The sequence below is a fragment of the Pongo pygmaeus genome, chromosome 1, assembly GCF_028885625.2.
Source record: "Pongo pygmaeus isolate AG05252 chromosome 1, NHGRI_mPonPyg2-v2.0_pri, whole genome shotgun sequence".
Lineage (NCBI taxonomy): Eukaryota > Metazoa > Chordata > Mammalia > Primates > Hominidae > Pongo > Pongo pygmaeus.
In genome coordinates, this window is record NC_072373.2 from 66218509 (window position 1) to 66242324 (window position 23816).

General features: G+C 44.8%; 2 protein-coding genes across 15 annotated transcripts in view; one reads left to right on the forward strand and one right to left on the reverse strand.

Moving 5' to 3' along the window:
- NCF2 (neutrophil cytosolic factor 2) overlaps positions 1–17595 on the forward strand; it is a 39555-nt gene extending 21960 nt beyond the window's left edge. For all 3 annotated transcript variants that reach the window (XM_063648225.1, XM_054443384.2, XM_054443392.1), the window contains exons 8-16: positions 1429–1472; positions 3247–3388; positions 3604–3672; positions 4812–4887; positions 6574–6599; positions 7019–7170; positions 7298–7409; positions 12899–13076; positions 16933–17595. In XM_063648225.1, the coding sequence (XP_063504295.1) occupies positions 1429–1472; positions 3247–3388; positions 3604–3672; positions 4812–4887; positions 6574–6599; positions 7019–7170; positions 7298–7409; positions 12899–13076; positions 16933–17045 (912 nt within the window). In that variant the 3' untranslated portion in view covers positions 17046–17595. The remainder of the gene's footprint in view (positions 1–1428; positions 1473–3246; positions 3389–3603; positions 3673–4811; positions 4888–6573; positions 6600–7018; positions 7171–7297; positions 7410–12898; positions 13077–16932) is intronic.
- A 1331-nt stretch (positions 17596–18926) lies between these two features.
- Positions 18927–23816, reverse strand: part of SMG7 (SMG7 nonsense mediated mRNA decay factor) — an 82217-nt gene continuing 77327 nt past the window's right edge. For all 12 annotated transcript variants that reach the window (XM_054443437.2, XM_054443430.2, XM_054443405.2 and 9 more), the window contains 4 exons: positions 23225–23384; positions 22226–22396; positions 21957–22102; positions 18927–21321 (listed from right to left, as the gene is read on the reverse strand). In XM_054443437.2, the coding sequence (XP_054299412.1) occupies positions 21208–21321; positions 21957–22102; positions 22226–22396; positions 23225–23384 (591 nt within the window). In that variant the 3' untranslated portion in view covers positions 18927–21207. The remainder of the gene's footprint in view (positions 21322–21956; positions 22103–22225; positions 22397–23224; positions 23385–23816) is intronic.

Consider the following 23816-nt stretch of genomic DNA (forward strand, 5'->3'; position numbering starts at 1 on the left):
TGGTGAGGAAATAAGGCAGTGTCAGGCTTCACCCCAAGTTCTCTGAAGCTAACTCTCCTTCCCCACAAATGCCAGTCTTCACGTCTCTAAAGAGATCTGCTGATCCTCTCTCTGAAGTCTCAACTATTCTCTCAGGAAGCTGAAACACAAGCTATGGAAAGCTTATTAACAAAGCCGCTTCTTGAGTACAGGGGCAAGTGGGGAACCCTGTGGGGCCTGGGCCTGAGGTTTGGGCTCTGCTGGCTCTACCCATCTGCTCATGTGCAGGGATTTCCTTCGGGAACACAGGCAGAGCACTGAGAGTGAACCCTTTTTCTGCCCAAGCTGGGCCTTGAGAGGTGGGCTCAGATGAACTGGATGACAGTGGATCTAGAAATGCAGACAGAGCTTCCTTGTGAAGGAAAGAGGGGAAAACACATTGAGGAAAATACGAACTCTGTGGCAATGAAACTGTGATGGTTTCAAGAGCGTTGGTCAGCACTAGCAGAGGGTGGTTTTCTGGGCAGGGGCAGGTATGTTCCAGATCTAGATTCCTTGATCTCTTTCTTCACAATAAAGCTGATGAAAGCCTTGCTGAAGTTCCTTGAGCTTCAGTTCAGCCAGAGGCCATGAGGGGAACGCAGCCCAGGTGACTGGATTCCATGGTATTCAGCGTAGAACAGGGGAGGAGATATTTGCCCAGTCAGTGGATCCTGTGTCAATTTTATATACTCAGAAGTGGCCAGGCGCAGTGGCTCACGCCTATAATCCCACCATTTTGGGAGGCTGAGGTGAGCAGATCACTTGAGGCCAGGAGTTTCAGACCAGCCTGGCCAATATGGTGAAACCCCCATCCCTACTAAAAATACAAAAATTAGCAGGGTGTGGTGGCACATGCCTGTAATTCCAGCAACATGGGAGGCTGAGGCAGGAGAATCACTTGAATGAGGGAGGCAGAGGTTGCAGTGAGCCAAGATTGCGCCACTGCACTCCAGCCTGGGCGACAGAGTGAAACTCCATCTCAAAAAAAAAAAAAATTGTTTTTAGTTAATTTAAAAATACTCAGAAGTGTCATGTGACATAGTAGACATTAATTACCAAACAGAGCTTTTGGAAACTGTCCTGGGAAAAGGACAGAGCTCAAGGTCAAAGCATTCTTGTGACACCATGTTGCTGTGTGACTGCTAACCTCCAGAAACTAGCTCTGGCTCAAAATGAATTGCTGTGCTAGTGAAACCTGCACCTGGGGAGCTGATGGGAGGTGTTATTTCCCAGTGTTTAGTCAGGGTGACTGTGCCCTCTTCCTAGACAGTGTTCCCATCAGTCAGAAATGCATTATTTGATTTTCTGGTCTGGAAGAATGCTCAAATTACCATTAGCCGTTTGTTGTCTCTCCCCTGCTTTTCCTCATTGCCTTTTCCGTTTTCACTTCTCCTGAATGTTCAATAGGCAGCTGAGCCTCCACCCAGACCGAAAACCCCAGAGATCTTCAGGTAAGTTAGATTTAAATCCATACACAGAATATCCAAGCTCCAAGCCTGAACTGATGGCAAGAAAGGTGGGATCAGGGTCTAAATCTTGTTGAACTTTCTATAATGTCAGGCTTTTTCTAGAATGTCAGGCTAGAAAGGAATGCCTAGAAGAATGTCTTCTAGAATGTCAGGCTAGAAAGGAATGATATGGTGGGGATGGGAGTCTTGACTGTGGTGGGGCTGGCCATCAGGGCCTGGCTGCAGCTACATGGTGTCCCATTGCCCCTCTGTCCACGTGCACAGCCACCCACATGGCAAGGGGTTGTTGCTGAGGAGCAGTGGTGTCCTGTGGAACATAGCTACCCTGGGGACCAGGATGCTGACCTCAGGTTGGAGATCAGTTTCGCATTGGCTGCAGTCCCCTCTGATGGGGGAAGGCCAGAGCTCTCTGGAGTCAGAAATCTAGAATGATGTCCTTTTTCCTGTGTGGGCATTTTCCACTCCCTATCAGCACATGCTTTCTGAAGAAGTAAAGAGGAAGGACTCAAGAAAAGGAAGTCCTTCTTCTGTAAGATGAAAAACAAAGGGTGACATAACCTACAGCTTTCTTAAGAATTCTCTCAAAGCGATGAAGCAAGCCTGGTCCTCCCACCCAAAAAGGAGGTTTTAAAAAGTGATTGGCCAGGCATGGTGGCTCATGCCTGTAATCACAGCACTTTGGGAGACTGAGGCGGGCAGATCACTTGAGATCAGGAGTTCGAGACCAGCTGGGCCAACGTGGCAAAACCCCATGTCTACTGAAAATACAAAAATTAGCTGAGCGTGGTGACTGACACATGCCTGTAATCCCAGCTACTTGGGAGGCTGAGGCAGGATACTCACTTGCACCCAGGAGGTGGAGGTTGCAGTGAACCAAGGTCATGTCCCTGCACTCCAGCCTGGGCAACAGACCAAGATTCCGTCTCAAAAAAAAAAAAGTGACAAAAGTACCAAAGCAACTACAAAAATGAGGGGGCTGGATGAGCTCATTCCTAAGCTCCCTGTCAGCTGGAAGGGCCTGTATTCCCTGCAGGAGTAGACACGATGTCTGGAAACAAGGATGGGCTGAGGGGAAAGTAACAGAGTGGGGAGTAAAGGGAGGGAAGCCTGAAACCTGAACACCAGCCTCTCAGTCACACGTTCCAAAGTGACACCAATCAGAGCCTCAAAGCCTAAAAGCGTGAAGTCAGACTTAAGGGAACCGACACTGCACCACAGCAGCTGGGCAGCCTCAGAGCCCTCTATGTGCATCCCTCACACTCCCTGTCGCCTACCCTGCTCACGGTCTCCCTACCCTGGCCCAACACTGGTTCTAGGTGGTTTCTCCTCCTCCTCTCCCACCAATCTTTCTGGCCCAGCTGGCTCTCACCTGACTTCCGCTTTGTGCTGTTCCCCTGACCATAGTCACCTGATCCACCCCAGCCCAGCCTTGGGAGCTGGCCAAGATGACCCAGCCAGGGACTTTCCTCCTCAGAGGGGAAGGGAGGGCAAGGATTGTAGGTCCTCACTATTTAGTGTTGTGGGGTTTTTCCTTTTATTCTTGCCCCTCTGCATATATGGTTATGAACAGGTGTATACCAGTTTCTTACCGAGACCTCTTGGGAGCCCAGACAGGCTCAGCATCGCCTCAGCAGTTGCAGTTAGATGTGGAGTTAGAGCCAGGCTGGAGCCAAGTCCCTGGCTCCAAGTTCACTATGTTTGCGCCATGGTATTGTGTGAAGGGATGGGGGCTGGATCTTGTGTCTATCCTCTGCAGGGCACTGGAAGGAGAGGCTCACCGTGTGCTATTTGGGTTTGTGCCTGAGACACAAGAAGAGCTCCAGGTCATGCCAGGGAACATTGTCTTTGTCTTGAAGAAGGGCAATGATAACTGGGCCACGGTCATGTTCAACGGGCAGGTATGCAGAGGATCAGGGGGCGGTGTGATGGGCATGGCATCCTGGCAGCAGATACAGTCTCTGTGGAGCAGTATCTGCTGCCTTCTTTGCAGACCAGCCAACTTCTTTTGTCTGTTCGTCATCCCTTCCCCAGGACTCTGGGCTGTTCTGTGGTATGGGTACTGATGAGCACATCTTTATTTTTTCCTTTCTGATTCTGTGGTGCTGCACTGCAGAAGGGGCTTGTTCCCTGCAACTACCTTGAACCAGTTGAGCTGCGGATCCACCCTCAGCAGCAGCCCCAGGTAATGTGATGCCAAGGCCTGACCCATTTCCTCTCACCCTTTAGAGATCTTTCCCTGGGGGGAGAAGAGCAGTGTAAAAGAGGTGCTGTCGGGACCCCTGAAGAAAGATTCACTAGTCTTGAGCCCGCCTTGAGATGGCACCAGCTACCCAGAGCTGAACCTGGGAATGAGGGGAAAAAAGCCCAGATGTGCTAAGTTGGAGGCATCTGTAGGTCCCATTGGGCCCATCCACCTCTGTAACTCTTCCTGGTCAGAAGTGACTTGGGAAGCAAAGCCTACAGTATATGAGGGGGTTAGGTCTTCCCAGGTGTGTCTGCTTCATGTGGAAGAATAGTCAATGTGTTGGCTGGTACAGTGCCATTAGAAGGAAAATGAGGCCAGGTGCAGTTGCTCATGCCTGTAATCCTAGCACTTTGGGAGGCTGAGGTGAGAGGATCACTTGAACTCAGGAGTTCAAGACCAGCCTGGGCAAAATAGAGAGATGCCACCTCTATACAAATAAAAATAATAAAATAAGATCTGCCTTAGAGCTTTGAATCAGAGTGGGCCTCGCCAGCCACTGCTTCTAAACTGCTGCTACTCCCTCCCTCACACTTCAAAAGTATGTCCTTCTGCCAGGCCTAGAGAGCTGTCTTTGTCAGATCTGAGCATCCCTGTAAGTGACTCAATGGCAGTGGAGCCTGTCTGTCTCTAGACTGGGCAACCAGTTGTATATGAGCTCAGCCATCCCTGGTCAGTCACCATATCCAGATGCTTTGAAAAGCTTCAGATGCCTTGTAAATGAGAAGTGGAATTTTTCCTTTCTCAATGCCCTCTGCAGTGGAGACAAGAGCTCAGTCCTGCCCCACAGCCAGTGGATTTCCAATATGGCTGAAAGAGATGCTAAAGCGGCAAGGGCCCTTTAGCGGGTTAGGAGTCTTCTTTCTACTGTGATTTTCATTTTCATCAGGCCAACCCTGCCTCCTCTTTTGGCCAACATTTCCTTCGTCTTCCCCAAATGTCACTACCATTCCAACTTTTAGGACATTATCTGCATCTGGCTCCTTTTTGTGGGGTCTCTGTAGGGGCATTTCCCCACATCCACCCCTGCCTGGGAACTTTGAATGAAGGTTCTGACCATTGCTCCCTGTTGCCTTCAGGAAGAAAGCTTTCCGGAGTCCGACATCCCGGCTCCTCCTAGTTCCAAAGCCCCTGGAAGACCCCAGTTGTCACCAGGTGAGTGGTCCTGGAACACAGCCTAGGTCTGGGTGCAGGAGCATGCCAGGCTGCTTCCTGAGTTCCTCTCCCTGCCTTCCAGGAAATTCTGGTTTCTTCTTCTCCCAACATGTCACTCAGCTAATGACCACACAGCCCCAGAACCCTCCTTTCCTGCACCACCCACCCACCCCAAACATGAAATCAGTGCCCTCTCTCCCTGCCTTCTGCAGAACACTTACGGGGCTTGGGTGAATGCAGCTGGTTCCTGAATGACTCATGTAGCCACCAAACCCCTTGATCGTTAGGTACGGAAACCATGTCTCAGGAAGAAAAGTTGAAGTAACTATACAAGCTTACCTCTGAGGGGCATGGAGTGGCTGTTTTCCAATGTCTGAGGCACTGTATCTGGAAAAGAAATTGGTGTGTGGAGCCCTGAGGATGAACAAAGAACCAGTGGGCAGATGTGAAATGGAAATGTTCTCTCCGAAAGGCTGTTTCCTAGTGTGGAGAGGGCTGTCTTGGGAAGAGCACTTGAAGCAGATTCTGGATAAGCGCTTGGTAGAGATGCAGAGTGAGTGGTTGGCCAGATTCTAGATCAATGATTGCCACAAGCGCCTGATCATCAGAATCACTCGGGATGTCCTTTCCCCTATTTTTATTTTGAAAAATCTCCAACCTACAGAAAAACTGACAGTAGACTACAATAAACATCAGAATATCTTTCACTTAAACTCATCAATTGTTAACATTTTGCACCATGAACTCGCCCTGCTCCATTCTATTTTTCTCCCCCGAGCCAGTTGAAAATAAGTTACAGACTCGTGACACTTCACCCTACACAGCTGCAAAAACACAGTCTCCTGCATAATCACAATAGAATCATGGTATCTAGGACACTAAACATTCATATGATACTATTATATAATGTATATTCCATATTCAAATTTCTCCCATTGCTCCTGCTCAATGTCCTTGACAGGTTTTTTGTTGTTATCTTTTGTCTAGAGGCTCATCAAGGATCACACATAAACCTAGGATGATTTTGTGAATACAGAGTCCTAGGCTACTGGCTCTGATTTTTTAGGACAGGAATGGGGCTTGGGAATTTGTATTTTAGAAAAAAATTTTCCATGTGATTCTAATGATCAGCTAGTTTGAGATCAGTGGCCTTCTCTGATCATGTACCCCCTATAGTAAATATCTTTATGCATGCTACTCTTACATAAATTAGATTAATATTAGATTGGTTAATTAGATTAATATATTAGATCAATTAAATTAATAAACTTTAGGAAACAGACACAAAAATAAAGAATAAGGTGAGGATCCGTGGTTCTGGTACGTCTTCCTGTGGCCTCTGGCTCATCTTGCACTCTGATTTTCATTGCTTTGGATCCTGTGGGTTTAATTGACCTTTGGGATCCCGCTAACCTTGTGGGTTGGTGAGGATATGCTGGTCCTTTGATAATTACCTATAGGCTCCCTAGAAGCAGAGACTGAATTTGTTCATGTGTTCATGACCTTCATGCTTCCCCAGGGCGAGATTTTCTCCACAGTTTACTAAGGTTAATAACTGCCCCACAAATTAAAGGGTAAGAGGTTGGGGGCCCTATTTGAAGAGGTTTCATCTGTGTGTGGCAGGGGCTGGCCAAGGATGTTCATTCACCATCTTCTTTTGTTTTACTCCCTACTTTTTCCATTCAGGCCAGAAACAAAAAGAAGAGCCTAAGGTAACATTTTTCCCTCATACTGTTTCAAGTGGTAGAAGATGGGATAGCTTGGGCTATCAACCACAGACATGTCTGTCTGGATTATAGGACGAGCCCCAATGGAAGGGTTGAACCAGTTGCTACCTTACAGAGTCCATGAGCTAGGGACCCTCTTAATAGCCTCCTCCACTATCATGCACACACTTCCTACTACCCAAGCTAGTGGGCCAGATCTTGCTCAGTAGGAATTCGTGTCCAAGCAAGGGTTGGGCTAAAGGACCTCTGAAGGCCTTTTAGGCTACTGTGAAACCAGTTACTTATTGGCCTCTCCCCTGCTGCATGGGGTACCCCCTGTGCCAAATCACAAAACTGCGGTGATCCAGGATGTTGAGAGAAAGCCTCAGACACTCAGGAGTTCCCTTTGCTTCCTCCCCACTCAGGAAGTGAAGCTCAGTGTTCCCATGCCCTACACACTCAAGGTGCACTACAAGTATACGGTAGTCATGGAGACTCAGCCCGGGCTCTCCTACAGCCAGGTCCGGGACATGGTGTCTAAGAAACTGGAGCTCCGGCTGGAACACACTAAGCTGAGGTGAGTTCCATGCAGGCAGCTGTGAGGTGTACAGTGGGAACGTTGTTCTGGCCTGGAGGAGGGAAGAGGAGGATGGTTTTTGTGATGATGTTCTTTGACTGGATTCTTACTCATTATCCCCACCCAGCTATCGGCCTCGGGACAGCAATGAGCTGGTGCCCCTTTCAGAAGACAGCATGAAGGATGCCTGGGGCCAGGTGAAAAACTACTGCCTGACTCTGTGGTGTGAGAACACAGTGGTGAGTGCAGTGAGGGGCATCTAAAGTTATATTTCCACTGAGCCACTTCCTCAACAATTTGACATTTATCAAGCACCTTCTGTGTACTAGGCACTATGCGTGGTATTGGGGATATGGTGTGTAATAAGTCACAGCTCTGCCTCCCTTTTACCTGCATCCTCACCCCATTTGCAGCAGGGAGAGAGTTTCCCACAAGAGAACAGCAGGCCCAGCAGGGCAGGAGCTCACAGAAAGCCTCCTGCCCCTCCATCGGCTCCCTGCCTGACTGTGTCAAACATCCCATCCATTACTGTCAAGCAAGGTTGGAATGAAGTCATATCATAGCTTAAGGCTCAGCTCATAGCCGTTCTTCACCTTTTTTTTTGAGATGGAGTCTCACTCTGTCGCCCAGGCTGGGTGTGATCTTGGCTCACTGAAACCTCTGCCGCCCAGGTTCAAGCAATTCTCCTGCCTCAGCCTCCCGAGTAGCTGGGATTACAGGCACCTGCCACTGTGCCCAGCTAATTTTTGCGTTTTTAGTAGAGACGGGGTTTCACCATCTTGGCCAGGTTGGTTTTGAACTCCTGACCTTGTGATCCACCTGCCTCGGCCTCCCAAAGTGCTTGGGATTACAGACATGAGCTACTGCACCCAACCCATTCTTCATCTTCTTAAATTTTCTTTTCTTTTTCTTCCTTCCTTCCTTCTCTCCCTTCCCTCCCTCCCTCCTTTCTTTTTCTTTTCCTTTCTTCTTTCTCTCTCCTCCTTCCTTCCTTCATTTTTTCCTCTTTTTCTTTCTTTCTCTTTTTCTCTTTCTTTCTTTCTCTCTTTCTCTTTCTTTCCTTTTCTTCTCTCCTTCCTTTTCTTTTTTTCTTTTTCTCTCTCTTTGGCATGTGCTCTGTCTGTCTGTCTCTCTCTTTCATCTTGCTCTGTCACCCAGGCTGGAGTGCAGTGGCACAATCACAGTTCACTGCAACCTCCGCCTCCTGGGCTCAAGCAATCCTCCCACCTCAGCCTCCTGAGTAGCTGGAACTACAGATGTGCACCACCACACATGGCTACTTTAAAAAATTTTTTGTTTACAGTATATATAGTCTTACTATACTTCCCAGGCTGGTCTCAAACTCCTGGGCTCAAGCAATCCTCCCACCTTAGCCTCCCAAGATGTAGGGACTATAGGTGTGAGCCACTGCACTTGGCCAACCTTCTCAAGTTAACATGAGGAAGAATACTTTCACATGAGGATGATAGAAAATAGCATTTATTTCACCAAAAGATGATTTGGGTAACACCCTATTAACAGCAAGTATCTACTGAGAACTTCCCATGTGTCAGATACTGTGCAAGGTGCATTCTTTTTTTTTTTTTTTTTTGAGACAGAGTCTTGCTCTGTCACCCAGGCTGGAGTGCAGTGGTGTGATCTCGGCTCACTGCAACCTCCGCCTCCCAGGTTCAAGCAATTCTCTGCCTCAGCTTCCCGAGTAGCTGGGATTACAGGCGTCCGCTATCACTCCTGGCTAATTTTTGTATTTTTAGTAGAGACAGGGTTTCACTATGTTGGCCAGGCTGGTCTCGAACTCCTGACCTCGTCAGCAACTCCACTTGCCTCAGCCTCCCAAAATGCTGGGATTACAGGCGTGAGCCACCACACCCAGTCGCAAAGTGCATTCTGTGTGTTAGTTCTTGCAATCTTCATAACTCTGTAAGGTAGATATTATTTTCTCATTTTATAATTTAGGAAACAAGGCAAAGAGAGGTCAAGCAACTTGACTAAGATTAAATAGCTCGTTAGTAGTGGAGCCAGACTCAAGCAGACATTTTGACTCCAGAGACTGCCTCTATTCCTAACTACTCTGCTGTACTGGTGGTTCCAGGGCAGGTTATCTTATTAGCCTGAGGTCTTATTAGCCTGAAGTCTGACTTTCAAGTAAGAACAATAGGAGTCAGGTGAAAAGTTAGAGGCTAGAAGCATTAATAGAAGCAACAAGGTAACACTCCAACTGTGTCTCTTGGTCTCCAGAGGAAAAATTGCCATTTCTTTTTGTTGTTGACATTAATTCCCTCCCCCAACTCTAGACCTGGAAAACCACCCATCTGTTTTCTGTAAATATACTTTTGCCTTTTACATAATTTCATGTAAGTGGATTGTACAGTGTATATATAGTCTTTTTGTTTCACTGGTCTCATCCTTTTGATTGCTAAATGTATTCCATTGTATGGATACTACATGTTGTTTATCTATTCACCTGCTGGTGGACATTTGGGCTGTTTGCTAGTGACATTCTTCAACAAACACTTGCTGAGCACCTAGGGCTCTATAGATGGGCACGTGAAGCCTCATGTTGTGTAAACTGACGGGGGTTCACCAATGGACGTACTGTGTTATGGAAGCACATGGTATACTATCTAACCCAGAAACGCTGGAGGGAAGTGGAACAGGTAGGAGTTGTCTTCCTGAAGAAAATGCTGCTGAGATCATCTTGAAGCTTCACCATAAAACAATACATAAGAAATTAGTGAGATGGAGGAGGAAAGGGTGCATTATACGGACAGAAAGGGAACACCATAAAAGTCAGCATAGCGGGTAAATGGGCGCAGTGTTACTACCGGACGCAATGGGGAGAGTGGTGGGAGACAGGCTGGAAAGGCAACATATCATGGAAGGCCTTGTACACTAGGATGCTGCTGTGAGCAGGGAAGAAAGTCAGGTCTTGCTTTGAAAGAATGGTTATGAGGTATATAAGCAGGGCAGGGGCTGAGCTAGGCTAGCCAGATCTTCCTGATGAACCAGCTTCCATCCAGTCCTGAGGCTGGAGAGAGCTCCAGATACAGCATTAATTAGGCCAGTCTCCACTGACCAAAGCTGTTAATTAGGGCTGTTTCAGAAGTTTCAGCTCTCCTATTCACCTGTTTTTCTGACTTTGCATTTTTAGGCTGTGGCATTTGCAGTTACACTGGTGTAGGGAGTATCATATGAAACAGTTCATACATGAATCCTTGGGAGAGCTACCATTTTCTACCCACAAGTGGATTTGGAGATGGTAGAAATGAGCAAGTGGGAAAGCTATTCTGTATCATCCAGGCCCGGAGCCATGGTACGGGGCAGAGTCCTTCCTGCAAACCTCATCCTCACAGCTGGGCAGAGGCTTCTGTTTAAAGCAAGGGGTTCTTTGGTAGATTCTCACTCAAATCAGAGACAAATGTTTGCTGGAAAAGAAAAAATAAAGTGGGAGAAGAAGAGTGAAAGAGAATGAGCCTAGAAAAGGGCAGTGTATAAAGCTGTTTAAGGTATCTTCCCCATTCAGAAAATCACCTTCAGGAAATACAGCCACTGGGGATGAGACTCCCTGGTGTCTCTGGCTGAGACAAAAGGCCCCAGGATCCTGGGGATAAGAGTGAGTGTGAGTGTAAGGGGTCTCTTGGAAGTCCTAAAGGTCACTCTAGGTTTTCCAGCTGTCTGTCTTTGGACTAACCCCTTCAGCATCTTTTTAAAAAGATTCTTCCTAGAAGGAGTTCTGCTCTAAATGTGAACTACTTCACTTAAACTTTTTTTTAATTAAAATTTTTTCCTTTGACAGGAGCTTCAATCTGTTTGGTGGCTACACATAGCCAACCCTCTTAAAACTCCCAACAATCTTTTTGCAATTTAATCCAGGCTCAGGAGTCACTGTTGAATGTTCTTTATCACTATCCATTACTTTTGGAGGCAACAAGGCAGGTTTTCACTCACTAGGAGAAAGAAAACCAGGCGCGGTGGCTCACGCCTGTAATCCCAACACTTTGGGAGGCTGAGGCAACATGGTGAAACCCCGTCTCTACTGAAAATACAAAAATTAGCTGGGTGTGGTGGTGTGCACCTGTAGTCCCAGCTACTTGGGAGGCTGAGGCAGGAGAATTGCTTGAACCTAGGAAGCGGAGGTTACAGTGAGCTGATATCATACCACTGCACTCCAGTCTGGGTGACAGAGCGAGATTCTGTCTCAAAAAAAAAAAGGCCTGGTATGGTTTACGCCTGAAATCCTAGCACTTTGGGAGGCCGAGATGGGCCAGATCACCTGAGGTCAGGAGTTTAAGACCAGCCTGGCCAACATGGTGAAACCCCATCTGTACTAAAAATACAAAAAAAAAAAAAAAAAAGAAAAAAAAGAAAAGAAAGAAAAATAAAATGAACTAACATTTATTAAGCATCTACTCTATGCAGGAACATTTACCATTAACCAAGTCTAAATATTTATACATATTTAGAAGAGTACTGCCACAGAGTAAGTGTTCAATAAATGTCAACTACTATTATTGTATGTCATCTCATTGAATTCTTCTAGCCTCAATTTCAGGTGAGGTAACTGAGGTTCTGAGAAGTTACACTGCTTGCTTAGGGACACAGAGCTGGTAAGCAGTGGAGGTGGGATACAAACCTTGGTCTGTGGACTCTCTAGGGCCATTTCCACCTCATCGTATTGCTTCTCAATAAAGACAATATACCAAGGTTCAACAAACAACATTAAGAAGCTAGAACTTATAACACTCAGTACATACAAGCCTAGCAGCATTTCTAATGTTGATTTGTTAAATTCTATGATTCACATCTGTAGAAACTGCATCTTTCTCCTTCATTTGTGAAGCAAAAGTGACAATAATGTGGAAGAAGTCTAAGACCATAAGTCTAAGATGTATAAGAAATGTTATTACAGATAAAACAAGTATGGCATTGTGCAGTGGTTTTCGAACTTTAGCAAGTATCAGAATTCCCTAGAGGACTTAAAATACAGATTGCAGGATTCACCTTCAGGGAGTTTCTGATTTAGTAGTTTTGGGATGGAGTTGAAAGTCTGCATTTCTAACAAGGTCCCTAGTGTTGCTGTTAGAGTTGATGCTAAGAAAGCCAGTTTTGACTTAGGGCTCTGTCCCCATCTGTAAAGAAATAATAATGCCCATTCTACCTGTCTCAAGGTTATTGTAAGGTTTCAGTAAGATATTTTAAGACTGTATATGATTTTGCAGACCTTTTGGTTTCATTTATCCCAGGGGTCCCCAACCCCCAGGCCACCGGCCAGCACAGTGCTGCACAGCAGGTGAGCTGCGGGTATACTGACCTGAGCTCTGCCTCCTGTCAGATCAGCAGCAGCATTAGATTCTCATAGGAGTGTTAACCCTATCGTGAACTGTGCATGTGAGGGATCTACGTTGCACGCTCTTTATGAGAATCTAATGCCTGACGATCTGAGGTGGAACAATTTTATCTTGAAACCACCCCCGCCACCCACCACCCACCATTCATCTAAAAACTGTCTTCCATGAAACCGGTCCCTGGTGCCAAAAAGGTTGGGGACTGATTTACCCAACCATCTGGTATTCATAAAGAGCATATAAGCTCTACACAAGGCGCTGATCACAAACTTTACGAGTTTATATCCCAGGTTCTACTTTGACATTTCGCTGTTTCCTTTAGTGATGTTCAATGTTCATTTGGCAGGAAATTGGGAAAATTAACAGGCCCTTTATTATTTCAGGGTGACCAAGGCTTTCCAGATGAACCCAAGGAAAGTGAAAAAGCTGATGCTAATAACCAGACAACAGAACCTCAGCTTAAGAAAGGCAGCCAAGTGGAGGCACTCTTCAGTTATGAGGCTACCCAACCAGAGGACCTGGAGTTTCAGGAAGGGGATATAATCCTGGTGCTATCAAAGGGTAAGTGCTACTCCAAGATTATAGAAACAAATTTACATGTTAGTAGAAACAAGGTCAATGGCAGAGAGAAGAAAATATCAATAATCTACAAACCAAATTTTAGCCAGTGTTTTCAACCTCCTTCCTAGCATCTAGCTGGAGGAAGCAGAGTTGAGCACTCAGACTTTCCCTGTCTATTGCTCTAGTAGCCAGGAAAGCAACAAGAAGCTGAGTTTTTTTTTTTTTTTTTTTTTTTGAGACAGAGTCCCCCTCTGTTGCCCAGGCTGGAGTGCAGTGGCGCAATCTCGGCTCACTGCAACCTCCCCCTCCTGGGTTCAAGCGATTCTCCTGCCTCAGCCTCCTGAGTAGCCTGGGATTACAGGCGCCCACCACCATGCCTAGCTAATTTTTGTGTATGTAGTAGAGACGGGGTTTTGCCATGTTGACCACACTGGTCTCAAACTCCTGGCCTCAAGTGATCCACCTGCCTCGGCCTCCCAAAGTGCTGGGATTACAGGCATAAGCCACCGCACCTGGCCGGCGATAAACATCTTATTAAAGAGGAGTATGCTTTGGAAACCATGGATTCTCATTCCCAGAGGTAACAAATTGGCTGGAATCACTTTGCCTTTGCATCAAGCCGTATGACCTTCTGCAAACCATAGTTCTTTGAATTAATGTACTTTTCAAAGAGAAAAGTTGGTAAATTTTGCCTTAAAAACCAGCTATTCAGAACTATCCTGTGTCTCTGGTGACTTTCTTGATTCTGTTCGGAAGGAACAGACTAAAAATTGAAACAGCATGCCTGTAATCCTAGCCACTAGGGAGGCTGAGGTAGGAGGATCACTTGAGGCCAGGAGTTCAAGGCTGTTGCCTGGGCAACACAGCAAGACCCACCTCTTAAAAGTGGAGAGTTCTAAGAATCCCTGGGAGAGTTTGTTAAATCAATTCCTGGGCCCACCCTCCAGAGATTCTGATTCAGGTCTGGGGTAGGGCCCACCAACTTGCATTTCTACCAAGTTTCCAGGTGATGCTGGTCTACTGCCTACACTCTAAGAAGCACCATTCCAACTCGTGGTTTGCCAGCCTAATTCTCTACCTGGACACAAAAAAGTCCCATCATAAAAGCCCTGCTCATACGCTGAGTCTGTGCACTACCAATGCAAAGCAGTGAAAAACTACTATCAATTATAACAGAAAATCCAACAGACAAAGAGAGTGGGAAATTTTAAAGTTAATGGGGGTAGGCTGGGCGTGGTGGCTCACACCTGTAATCCCAGCACTTTGGGAGGCTGAGGTGGTGGATCACTTGAGGCCAGGAGTTCAAGACCAGCCTGGCCAACATGGTGAAACCCCATCTCTACTAAAAATGTAAAAATTAGCTGGGCGTGGTGACGCACATCTGTAGTCCCAGCTGCTAGGGAGGCTGAGGCAAGAGAATCGCTTGAACCCAGGAGTGGAGGTTGCAGTGAGCTGAGATCGCACCACTGCACTCCAGCCTAGGTGACATAGCGAGACTCTGTTTTAAAAAAAATAAAAATAGGCCGGGTGCAGTGGATTATGCCTGTAATCCCAGCACCTTGGGAGGTCAATGTGGGCTGATTGCTTGAGGTCAGGAGTTCAAGACCAGCCTGGCCAACATGGTGAAACTCTGTCTCTACTACAAATACAAAAATTAGCCGGGTATGGTGGTAGGTGCTTGTAATCCCAGCTACTCAGGAGGCTGAGGCAGGACAATCTCTTGAACCCAGGAGGAGGAGGTTGCAGTGAGCTGAGATTGTGCCACTGCACTCCAGCCTGGGTTACAGAGTGAGACTCAGTCTCAAAAAAAAAACAAAAACAAAAAATTAAAATTAAAAAAAAAGTTAATGGGGGTAGAGAGAGTATACAACAAGTGTGTAGCAATTAATAAAAAATATGAGTAGTATAGGCTGGGCGTGGTGGCTCATGCTGGTAACCCCAGCACTTTGGAAGGCCAAGGTGAGTGGATCACTTGGGGTCAGGATTTGAGACCAGCCTGGCCAACATGGTGAAACCCCATGTCTACTAAAAATAAAAAAATTAGCCAGGCGTGGTGGCGGGCGCCTGTAGTCCCAGCTCCTCGGGAGGCTGAGGCAGGAGAATCACTTGAACTGGGGATGTGGAGCTTGCAGTGAGTCAAGATTGCACCTTTGCACCCTAGTCTGGGCAACAGAGTGAGACTCTGTCTCAAAAAAAAATATGAGTAGTAGTAATATAGAAGCAGAGTGTTCCAACAAGAGAGAATGGTAACTCAGTGGGAAGAACTGGGTTGAACACCTCCCAGTGCCACTTTCTAGGTGCCTAAATCAACCAACCCGCTCAATTGTCTGGAGTTTGGGAGAGGGAGCAGGAATAAAATGAAAGAACACACTAAAATAACCTTTTGGGTAGATATGGAGAGAAGCCAGTGCGCTTCTTACTATGACCTATCTGTACGAGTCTGAGTTGAGGAAGCACCCATATTGCAGCACTTCAACAGAAAGCAGAATTTAGCACAGTCAGGGTAGGACAGAGGGGAGTTCAATTGCATTGAAGTTATGAGACGGTCTCATCTACAAAGTGTTTCTCAAACTTTAATGTGCATGTGAATCACTTGGGGATCTTCCTAAATGGATTCTGACTCTGGTTTGGGGTGGGATCTGGGATTTTTCATTTCTAATGCTTCCAGTGCACGACCTACCCTGTAAGTAGAAAGAATCAAGACAGTGATTTGCAGTTAGAATTACCTGAGGGAACTTTTGAAAAAACTGCTGCCCAGTCACACCACACATTAAAGCAAAATTTCTGGGGGCAGGATCCAGGCATTAGTGCCTTAATGTCTGATCTAGATGTACAAACTTCTGAACTGGCTGTGTGGTCAGGTAGGTGGGCTTTGGAGATTATACCTAAGTTGTCTGATTTTTACTGGCAGAATGGCTCTGAACAAACTATTCACCTCTCTGGGTCTCCTTTTCCTTAGTAAAATATGGATACCTACAAGTTATTATGTAGTCTGAATATATTTTTTTAAGTACAATGCCTGCACTCTATTAAAGGCTCTGAGTAGGAGCTATTAAAATCTTTATATTTTACAAACATGTACTAACCCATCACTAGCTCCAACTCACCTGTTTAATGGAGTTCAGTGAAAAGAAGAAAGTTTACTAAAGAACTTTCATTTTTAATATATTTAACCAATGGCATGTCCCTTTTCTGTAGTCAAAACAAAGATTCCCAATAAAGCGCAGGTAAAATTCTCTCCTTTCTTAAAAAATTGGGCCAGGCACGGTGGCTCACCCCTATCACCACAGCACTTTGGGAGGCTGAGTTGGGTGGATCACTTGAGCCCAGGAGTGAGACCAGCCTGAGCAACATGGCGAGATCCTGTCTCTAATAAATACAAAAATTAACCAAGCATGGTGGCACAGCCTGTAGTTGCAGTTACTTGGGAGTCTGAGGTGGGAGGATTACTTGAGCCCAGGAGGCAGAGGTTGCAGTAAGCCCAGATTGCGCCACTGCACTCCAGCCTGGGTGACAGTGAGACCCTGTCAAGGTTGGGGGTGGGGGAAGGACGGAAATTCTATTTAAGGATTCGTTGTTCAATTTCTTTGACCCTTCTTCTCTATCTGTTAACTTTTTGAAAAACATAATTTATCCTTCTTCATTTTGCTCCTTCATTATCATGTTTAAGACAGATCAATAAGATGGTTAAACCCTGTGTTCACTCTCAAACCACTTTGCAATACTGTCTTTTCCCTGTTGATCACAATTAGGGGTGGGGAAGGGTGACCGATGACAAATTCTGTGTGGAACAGCCAGACAGGGTAATCTTCCTACAGTCGTTTTAGAAATCCATGTGTACTTTTCCTTTTATCAGTGAATGAAGAATGGCTGGAAGGGGAGTGCAAAGGGAAGGTGGGCATTTTCCCCAAAGTTTTTGTTGAAGAATGCGCAACTACAGATTTGGAAAGCACTCGGAGAGAAGTCTAGGATGTTTCACAAACTACAAAGCTGAAGAAAATGAAGCCCTATTACTTGTTTGTAAGATTTAGCACCCTTCTGCTGTACACTGTACTGAGACATTACAGTTTGGAAGTGTTAACTATTTATTCCCTGTTAAAATTTAACCTACTAGATAATGATGTGAGTACCCAGGATGATTTCCTGGGGCACAGTGGGTGAGGAGATGGGGACAGGTGAATGGAGGAGTTAGGGGAGAGGATGAGTGGATGGAAGTGTCTGGAAAGGGCACGAGAGGGTCTTCCAGGTGCTGATCCTGTTTCTTGCTTTGAGTGCTGGCTAGCCAGCTGTGTTCACACTGTAAACAACATTCATCAAGCTGTACATTTGGTGCACTTTTCTGTGTCATACCGCAATAAAAAAACCTATCTTACAAAAACAAGACACGCAAGTCCAGGCCCAAGGAGTAAGTACAAATATTCCTGTTTCTGAACCATTACTGTAATTGACTCTTAAAGCTTGAAGTAACCTTATAGGTTACCCATAAGGCATATACAAATAAACTTGTTTTATTTTTTCATTACGTCTTGTTGCTTAAACAGAACCTAGACTGAGTTAGGTTCTCATGGAATACAACACTCAATTCCACAGAGAATTAATAGAATTACATACCTTTGTACATTCTCAGAGAGGAACATGTGTTAAGAACTCAATATTGAATATATATCACCAACATTTAAGTGATGAAAAGCAGAGGTGTTCATGAAGCTAGTTCGTAAGTAGTATCTTGTTAGCTGACACTTGGTAATACAGTTATGCACTGCTTCACAATGGAGACATGATCTGAGAAATGTGTTGTGCAAACATCATCTAGAGTGCACTTACACAAGACTAGATGGTATAGCCTACTACCCAGCTAGGTTACCAGGTATAGCCTACTACTCCTAGGCTACAAACCTGTATAGCATGTTACTGTGTTGAATACTGCAGGCAACTATACCACAATGGTAAGTATCAGTGTATTTAAACATAGAGAAGGTCAGCAAAAATGTATTATAATCTTATGGGAGCATCATTGTATATGCAGTCCATTGTTGACCAAAACGTTGTTATATGGTAAATGACTGCATATACTATACTATACTAATATACGTAACAGAATGCTATGGATTTGGCTAACCCAATTGTCCAATTTTTCAGGATTAACTTGGGTGAAGGATTCTGTAACTATTAGACCTTAAGGCCTGGCCTTAATTCCTCTCCCTACCCACTTCTTGTAGCGTATGTGTAGCTTTGCTAACAATTTTTCAAGTGTGCAGGCGCCTGTGAAAAGCAGAATAAGGAAGTGAACTGCAGACTGAATCAACATGCAGGTGAAAGGATAGCCGGTCAGGGTGAGCACACAGGCACTACGGTTAGCTACAGCACTGGCTTCCAGTACACAGTTGGAAGACCCAGCAAGCTAATCACTGAAAACTTTGGACACAACTCAAAGAAACCCCAAAGCTAAGAAGAATAATTAATGTTGCTGCTAATCAGATTCAGTGAATTTTTACAGGCCAAAAGGATAAACTCTCTGAACTGCCTCAGTAACAGCTACAATAGGAATAAAAATGATGGGCTCTTAATTCCTTAACATAAGGCATTCTTCTTTTATTAAATAATTTTGATTGATTGATAATCAATTTCTTATTACTCATGCCTTTCCATTATAATTAATTATAATTTCTGTAATTCATTGGTCTGGAATGCTACTAAAAGCAAAATTAACCCTGAAAAATATTCAAGTTCTGACCATCTATGCCTTTCCCTGGATGACCTGTGAGTAGTTGAAATTCTTGCCTTTTAAGTTGGATTTTCTTCAATACTTATATCTTTTAGGATAGAAAAGAAACAATCGATACACAGATCTGGTTGGAGAGAACATGGTTTAATTAAAGGCAAAGCTGATTTTCAGCAGCTGCAGGTCTTGCACAGACAGACAAAAACAAAAAACAAAACCCAGAAAACAAAACAAAAAACCACAAAAGAAGTTTACTACACAAAACCAGTTTCTGATAAAGATTCTCCTCCCCCTCCTCATTACTCCACAGTGAGGATGATAAGGCGAGGAATCCCGCCCCAAGAGTCAGAAAACATTCCAAACACCAAATTCTCATGCAGAATGGGGCTTTAGATGGGAGCTGGGTATTACTGGGAGTGAGATGGTAAACCTGGTTAGCTTGTCTAGGGCGCAAGAATCAGTGACAGTTCAAACACTGGAATGTTGCAGCTGCCTGAATGCAGAGCTCAAACACACAAACTGGGTAAAGGTAGTAGGAAAAAGGCTTGGGAAGGAGAGAAAGGTGGACACAGGGAAGGGGCTGAAGAGAAGCACAAAAGGTTTCATATTGCCATTGGGTGGGGGGCTTCACCTTTTCAGACCTTTCAAAAAACCAAAACAAAACCCAAACACCATGTCAAACTAAAAGAGCAATAATGTAAGCATACGGGGGGGCGGCGGGGGGGTGGGCTCCAACCACTCTCTCTGAAGAGCAATGAGCATTATCTCACCCCTTTTCATTGCTGGGGTTGCCCAGACTCCAGTGACAACCGGGGCTCCTGGATGTGCTTTGCTCTACAGCTGTGTTCCAGCTCTTAAGTTCCACACTAACTCCATACACTCACACACACAACCCCTCCCCTCTGGGACAGCAGATGGGCATGTGTGTGTACACAAACATACTCACAGACACACAAAGGAGAGACCTCCCAGAAAATAAACCCTACCACTAGCACAGCAATTGAACATTTAGATTGTTTCCATAATTTCCCCTTAAAATATTATTTTTCCAGGAAATGACTAACAGAAATGCTGTCCTTCTGTTTCTACACAAGAACATTTTCAGTCCTCTTTCCTCCTAATAAATATCAAATAAAGAGTTTATTTTCCTTTCTTTTGTCTCTTCCAAAATGGACGACGTCATGTTTTCTTCTGTGCGTGATGGGCACATGTCCGCGCTGCCTTGAATTTCACTCTGAAAGTGGAGGCTGGGAGACTGCAGCTGGGCAGGGGCCTGGGCCCTCTGTGGGCTACGCAGATACTGCTGCTTCCTTCCTCTTCAGACTGTCTTTTGGGCCCCAACTGCTGGACCCCATGCTGTTGCTTCTTGGGGAGATGTGATGTTGCACACATTAGGAATAAAAACAATTACTAGCATACAGCATTGGGTAAAAGAAGGGATGGAGATGGGGCAGGAGGGTGGGAAGTAGAATGGGGGCACAAAAACCAACCAAAGAAAAAATAACCACACTGAAAGCTTCTACCTATTAGAACGTGCCAGGCTGTGAATGGACTAGCCTGCCTTCTGTGGGACTGCTTGCTGTGTGACTGTAAAAGGTACAGGAATCAAAAACGTAATTTGAAATCCTACAGCAGTCACCTGCTAGTCCAGCCCAGCACCACCACCCACACTGTATCCTCGATTGGGGCTCGAGCACCTACAGAGTGAAGGGCATTTCCTGCTGGAGTCTCCTGGCCAGAAGAGGGCCTACCAGAGCCTTCTGAGAGGCCTTGAACTCTCCCTTATGGAACATTTCCACTGGCTGAAGAGGTCGGTTCCCCATTCTGTCACCACCAACCTCTCACAGGAACAGTGAACGGGGCTTTCCTTGCTACACACTGACTAGAAGCACACCTGTGTATGGAAGAATTCAGTGTGATATTTTACTACTGAGAGTAATAATAATAAAAGATGTTTAAGAATAATTTCAACTACATTCTCAGTCAGCAAAGCAATCATTAATGGATTCCTATTTTATTCCCCAAAGAGGAAAAAAGGACTGAGAAGTTCCCATTGGCTTCTCCCATCTGCCTTCCCTTCTCAGCTTTCACTTCCCGTGTGGCTGGGGACATGCACGATGGAGAAGGTGAGAGGCGGTGATACCAAGTAACTGAGTGAGATAAACAGCAGTTCCTCTCTCTCTCCCTCCGGAAGGCCCCGGGGGGACGGAGAGTTCCTGATGGATTTTTCTTTTTGTTGCACTGCGAACATTTCGTGCACACTCAGCGGGCTGGTGGAATACTTACACCCTCTTGACAGCGAGAAACAGAAAAGAGGGCTGCCACCTGCAGGGGACTGTGTGGGCCAGTCCTGCAAACCCAACATGCCATGGTTTATGGAGCCTTCATTCCCAGGTTGCCACTTTGGCCTCAGTGTGGAGGGTTCATGGTGCCTTGTCCCCGTTGCTGTTTCTGCTTCTGCTGCATTAACAGCTGCTCCAGAGCGGAAGGTCCAGGATGCATCATGGAACTGGACCAGATAGACTGAAAAACAGTCCAGATCTTGTCAGCAGAGGTCAAATGCCCAGTTGTCTGAAAGGGATTTGTTTTTCAATCCCAGCCAAATATAAAGGCATATATACGGCCCCAAAACCCAACCTCACTCCCCACAAAAATCCAGCTATTAGAAAAAGTTATTATAAGACTCTTAAAGCTAGTTAGTTTCCATTAAGACTATTTTAAACCAGAAGAAGTGAAATCACATTTTACATCAAGTCTTTTTAGTGAAACTCAGCTGTATGTGGTACCACACAGGGCATTTACTATAAAGTTTTCAGGCAAATAAAACATTTCTAAAATTAGGTACTCTTATTTTGTCAGAAAAGGCTTAAATCAAACATTCCAAAATGAATCAGAATTTTCTTAACCTTAGAATGAAACTAAAACCTTTGTTTTTGTCCTCCTGAAGATACTGCTTTACCACTAGTGAATTCAGAAATTAAAAATTATCACTCAAGCATCTTGTAAGGCAGACCATGTTTCTAGGACTTTGTTATATATGTGCTATGTATCAGTCAACTCCGAGGGCCTGAGAAGCAAGCCTAGCTATTTATGTGAATGAAAGCAGAGACATCTTTGCTGTAATAATCTTGTGGTTCTTGTTCCTGAAATCTACTCACCTTTAGGCTTTCCATGAGGACAGCAGAGGAATCCTCCATGGAGGGGCCATGGCCTGTCCAGGTGCCACTCGGAGTGCTGGCCTGATGCCAACTGCTCTCAGAGGATGACGTTGCTGAGAGATAATCAATGCCAAACCCACCCATGGCTAAGGGATGAAAAGAGATAAGAAAAATTCAAGAAGATGTTCTATCACTGCCAACTGCCAGACCCCAGAGAAGGATAGAGTAAATTCTTTCAATTTTGCTTGGCAATGAAATGTAGATCTCACCTGGCTTATCAGTTTTCCACCGATCTGCAGTCCTCCTATCCCTGTTATCTGGAGTCCCAATGGGTCCAAAATTGGAGAATGGAACAGAATTATGGTTGTGTGTTGGAGGAGAGCTGGGCAGGCTGCTTGGGTTAGAGGAATGAGGAGACTGGCTGGCTGGTGTTGAATGATCTATTAAATAATAGCAACACAGGGTATAGTAAATCATTGTTTCACAAACATACAAAGAACTACAGGTTCCTGTAGATCTAATCACTAAAATTCTACTAACAATAACCACAGGGCTTTGAAGGAACAGGAAACTAAAGGCTCCAAAGAGATCTGCTAGATGCACTAATTTGCCCTGCCACACATACCTAAGGCATATTCTTCGCCTTAAAAAAGCAAAACAAAATAGTAGGCAATTTTTGTCAACTGAATGAATGCACTATTCTCGCACGGCTATTTCAGATACGTTTATTGGTCTCATGTATCAGAAAGAATTTGCTAACCTTAAGAATTACTATTAAATCAGACTCTATTATAAGTTAAAAATCTCAATTTTAAAAAGTGCAGAGCTGGGCACAGTGGTGTGCACCTGTAGTCCCAGCTACTTGGGAGGCTGAGATGGAAGGACTGCTTGAGCCCAGGAGTTTGAGTCTACAGTGGGCAACACAGCAAGACGCTGTCTCAAAAAAAAAGTGCAATTTTTCTGCAAAGAATGAACACCTACAAATAAAACTAAAAAACAGCTGAGAACCATAAGATAGAACCTCTATTTTCTCCCTTACATCTCTGCTGGCTACTGAGGATGTAAAAAGTTTTGTCAGTAGCATTTATTACATAAACTGGCTTCTTTTTTTTTTTTTTTCTATTTCCTTTCAGAAGTTACAAACAAACAAAAAATAAAAATAAAAAACCCAACAACTGATATATTTATGATTACAGAATCTCACTATCCCTTAATCAATCTGAGTGTACAGGACATGTAAGGTCTATAATTTAAAGAGTAGTTAATACCTGAACTGGCAGGAAGTGATGGAGACCACGGAGTCCCTTCAAAAAGGGAATACAGAGATGTTTCCTGGGGGGCCATTGAGGGACTGAGTTCTGCTTTGGAGCTGGATGTCAGGTTTTTCCCATATACCTCATTGAACATACTATTATTTGGGTATCTTTCCTGAAAGACATGACAGTGAAGTTATAAACTCACCCCAAGGAAAGAGATTTGAGAAAAATCAATGTCTTGTTCATGGATGCTTGGTACACCTTAAGCTTTTCTTAGGAAGAGAAATTTTGAAGGCTTTTATTTCTTTTTGTTTCAATTTTCCAGTCAAATTAATTTTCCTCTTTGCTTTCTCTCACCCTTAAATTTGCTCTGTGTAAACTATCCAGGTTGAAAATGTGAATAATTTATTTAGTTCAAAAAGAGAGCCCTAAGGGTTTCAATATTAATGAGAAGTTAAAGGGTTTTAACTCATGATATACAAGTCACTAGTATGCCCCAATCAGAGACAAGGGGGATAAAATCAAATACCTGGAATACACTAATACATGGAAAATAAAGAAAAAACAGACATACTGAAACAGTATGAGAAAGACAATGATCAGT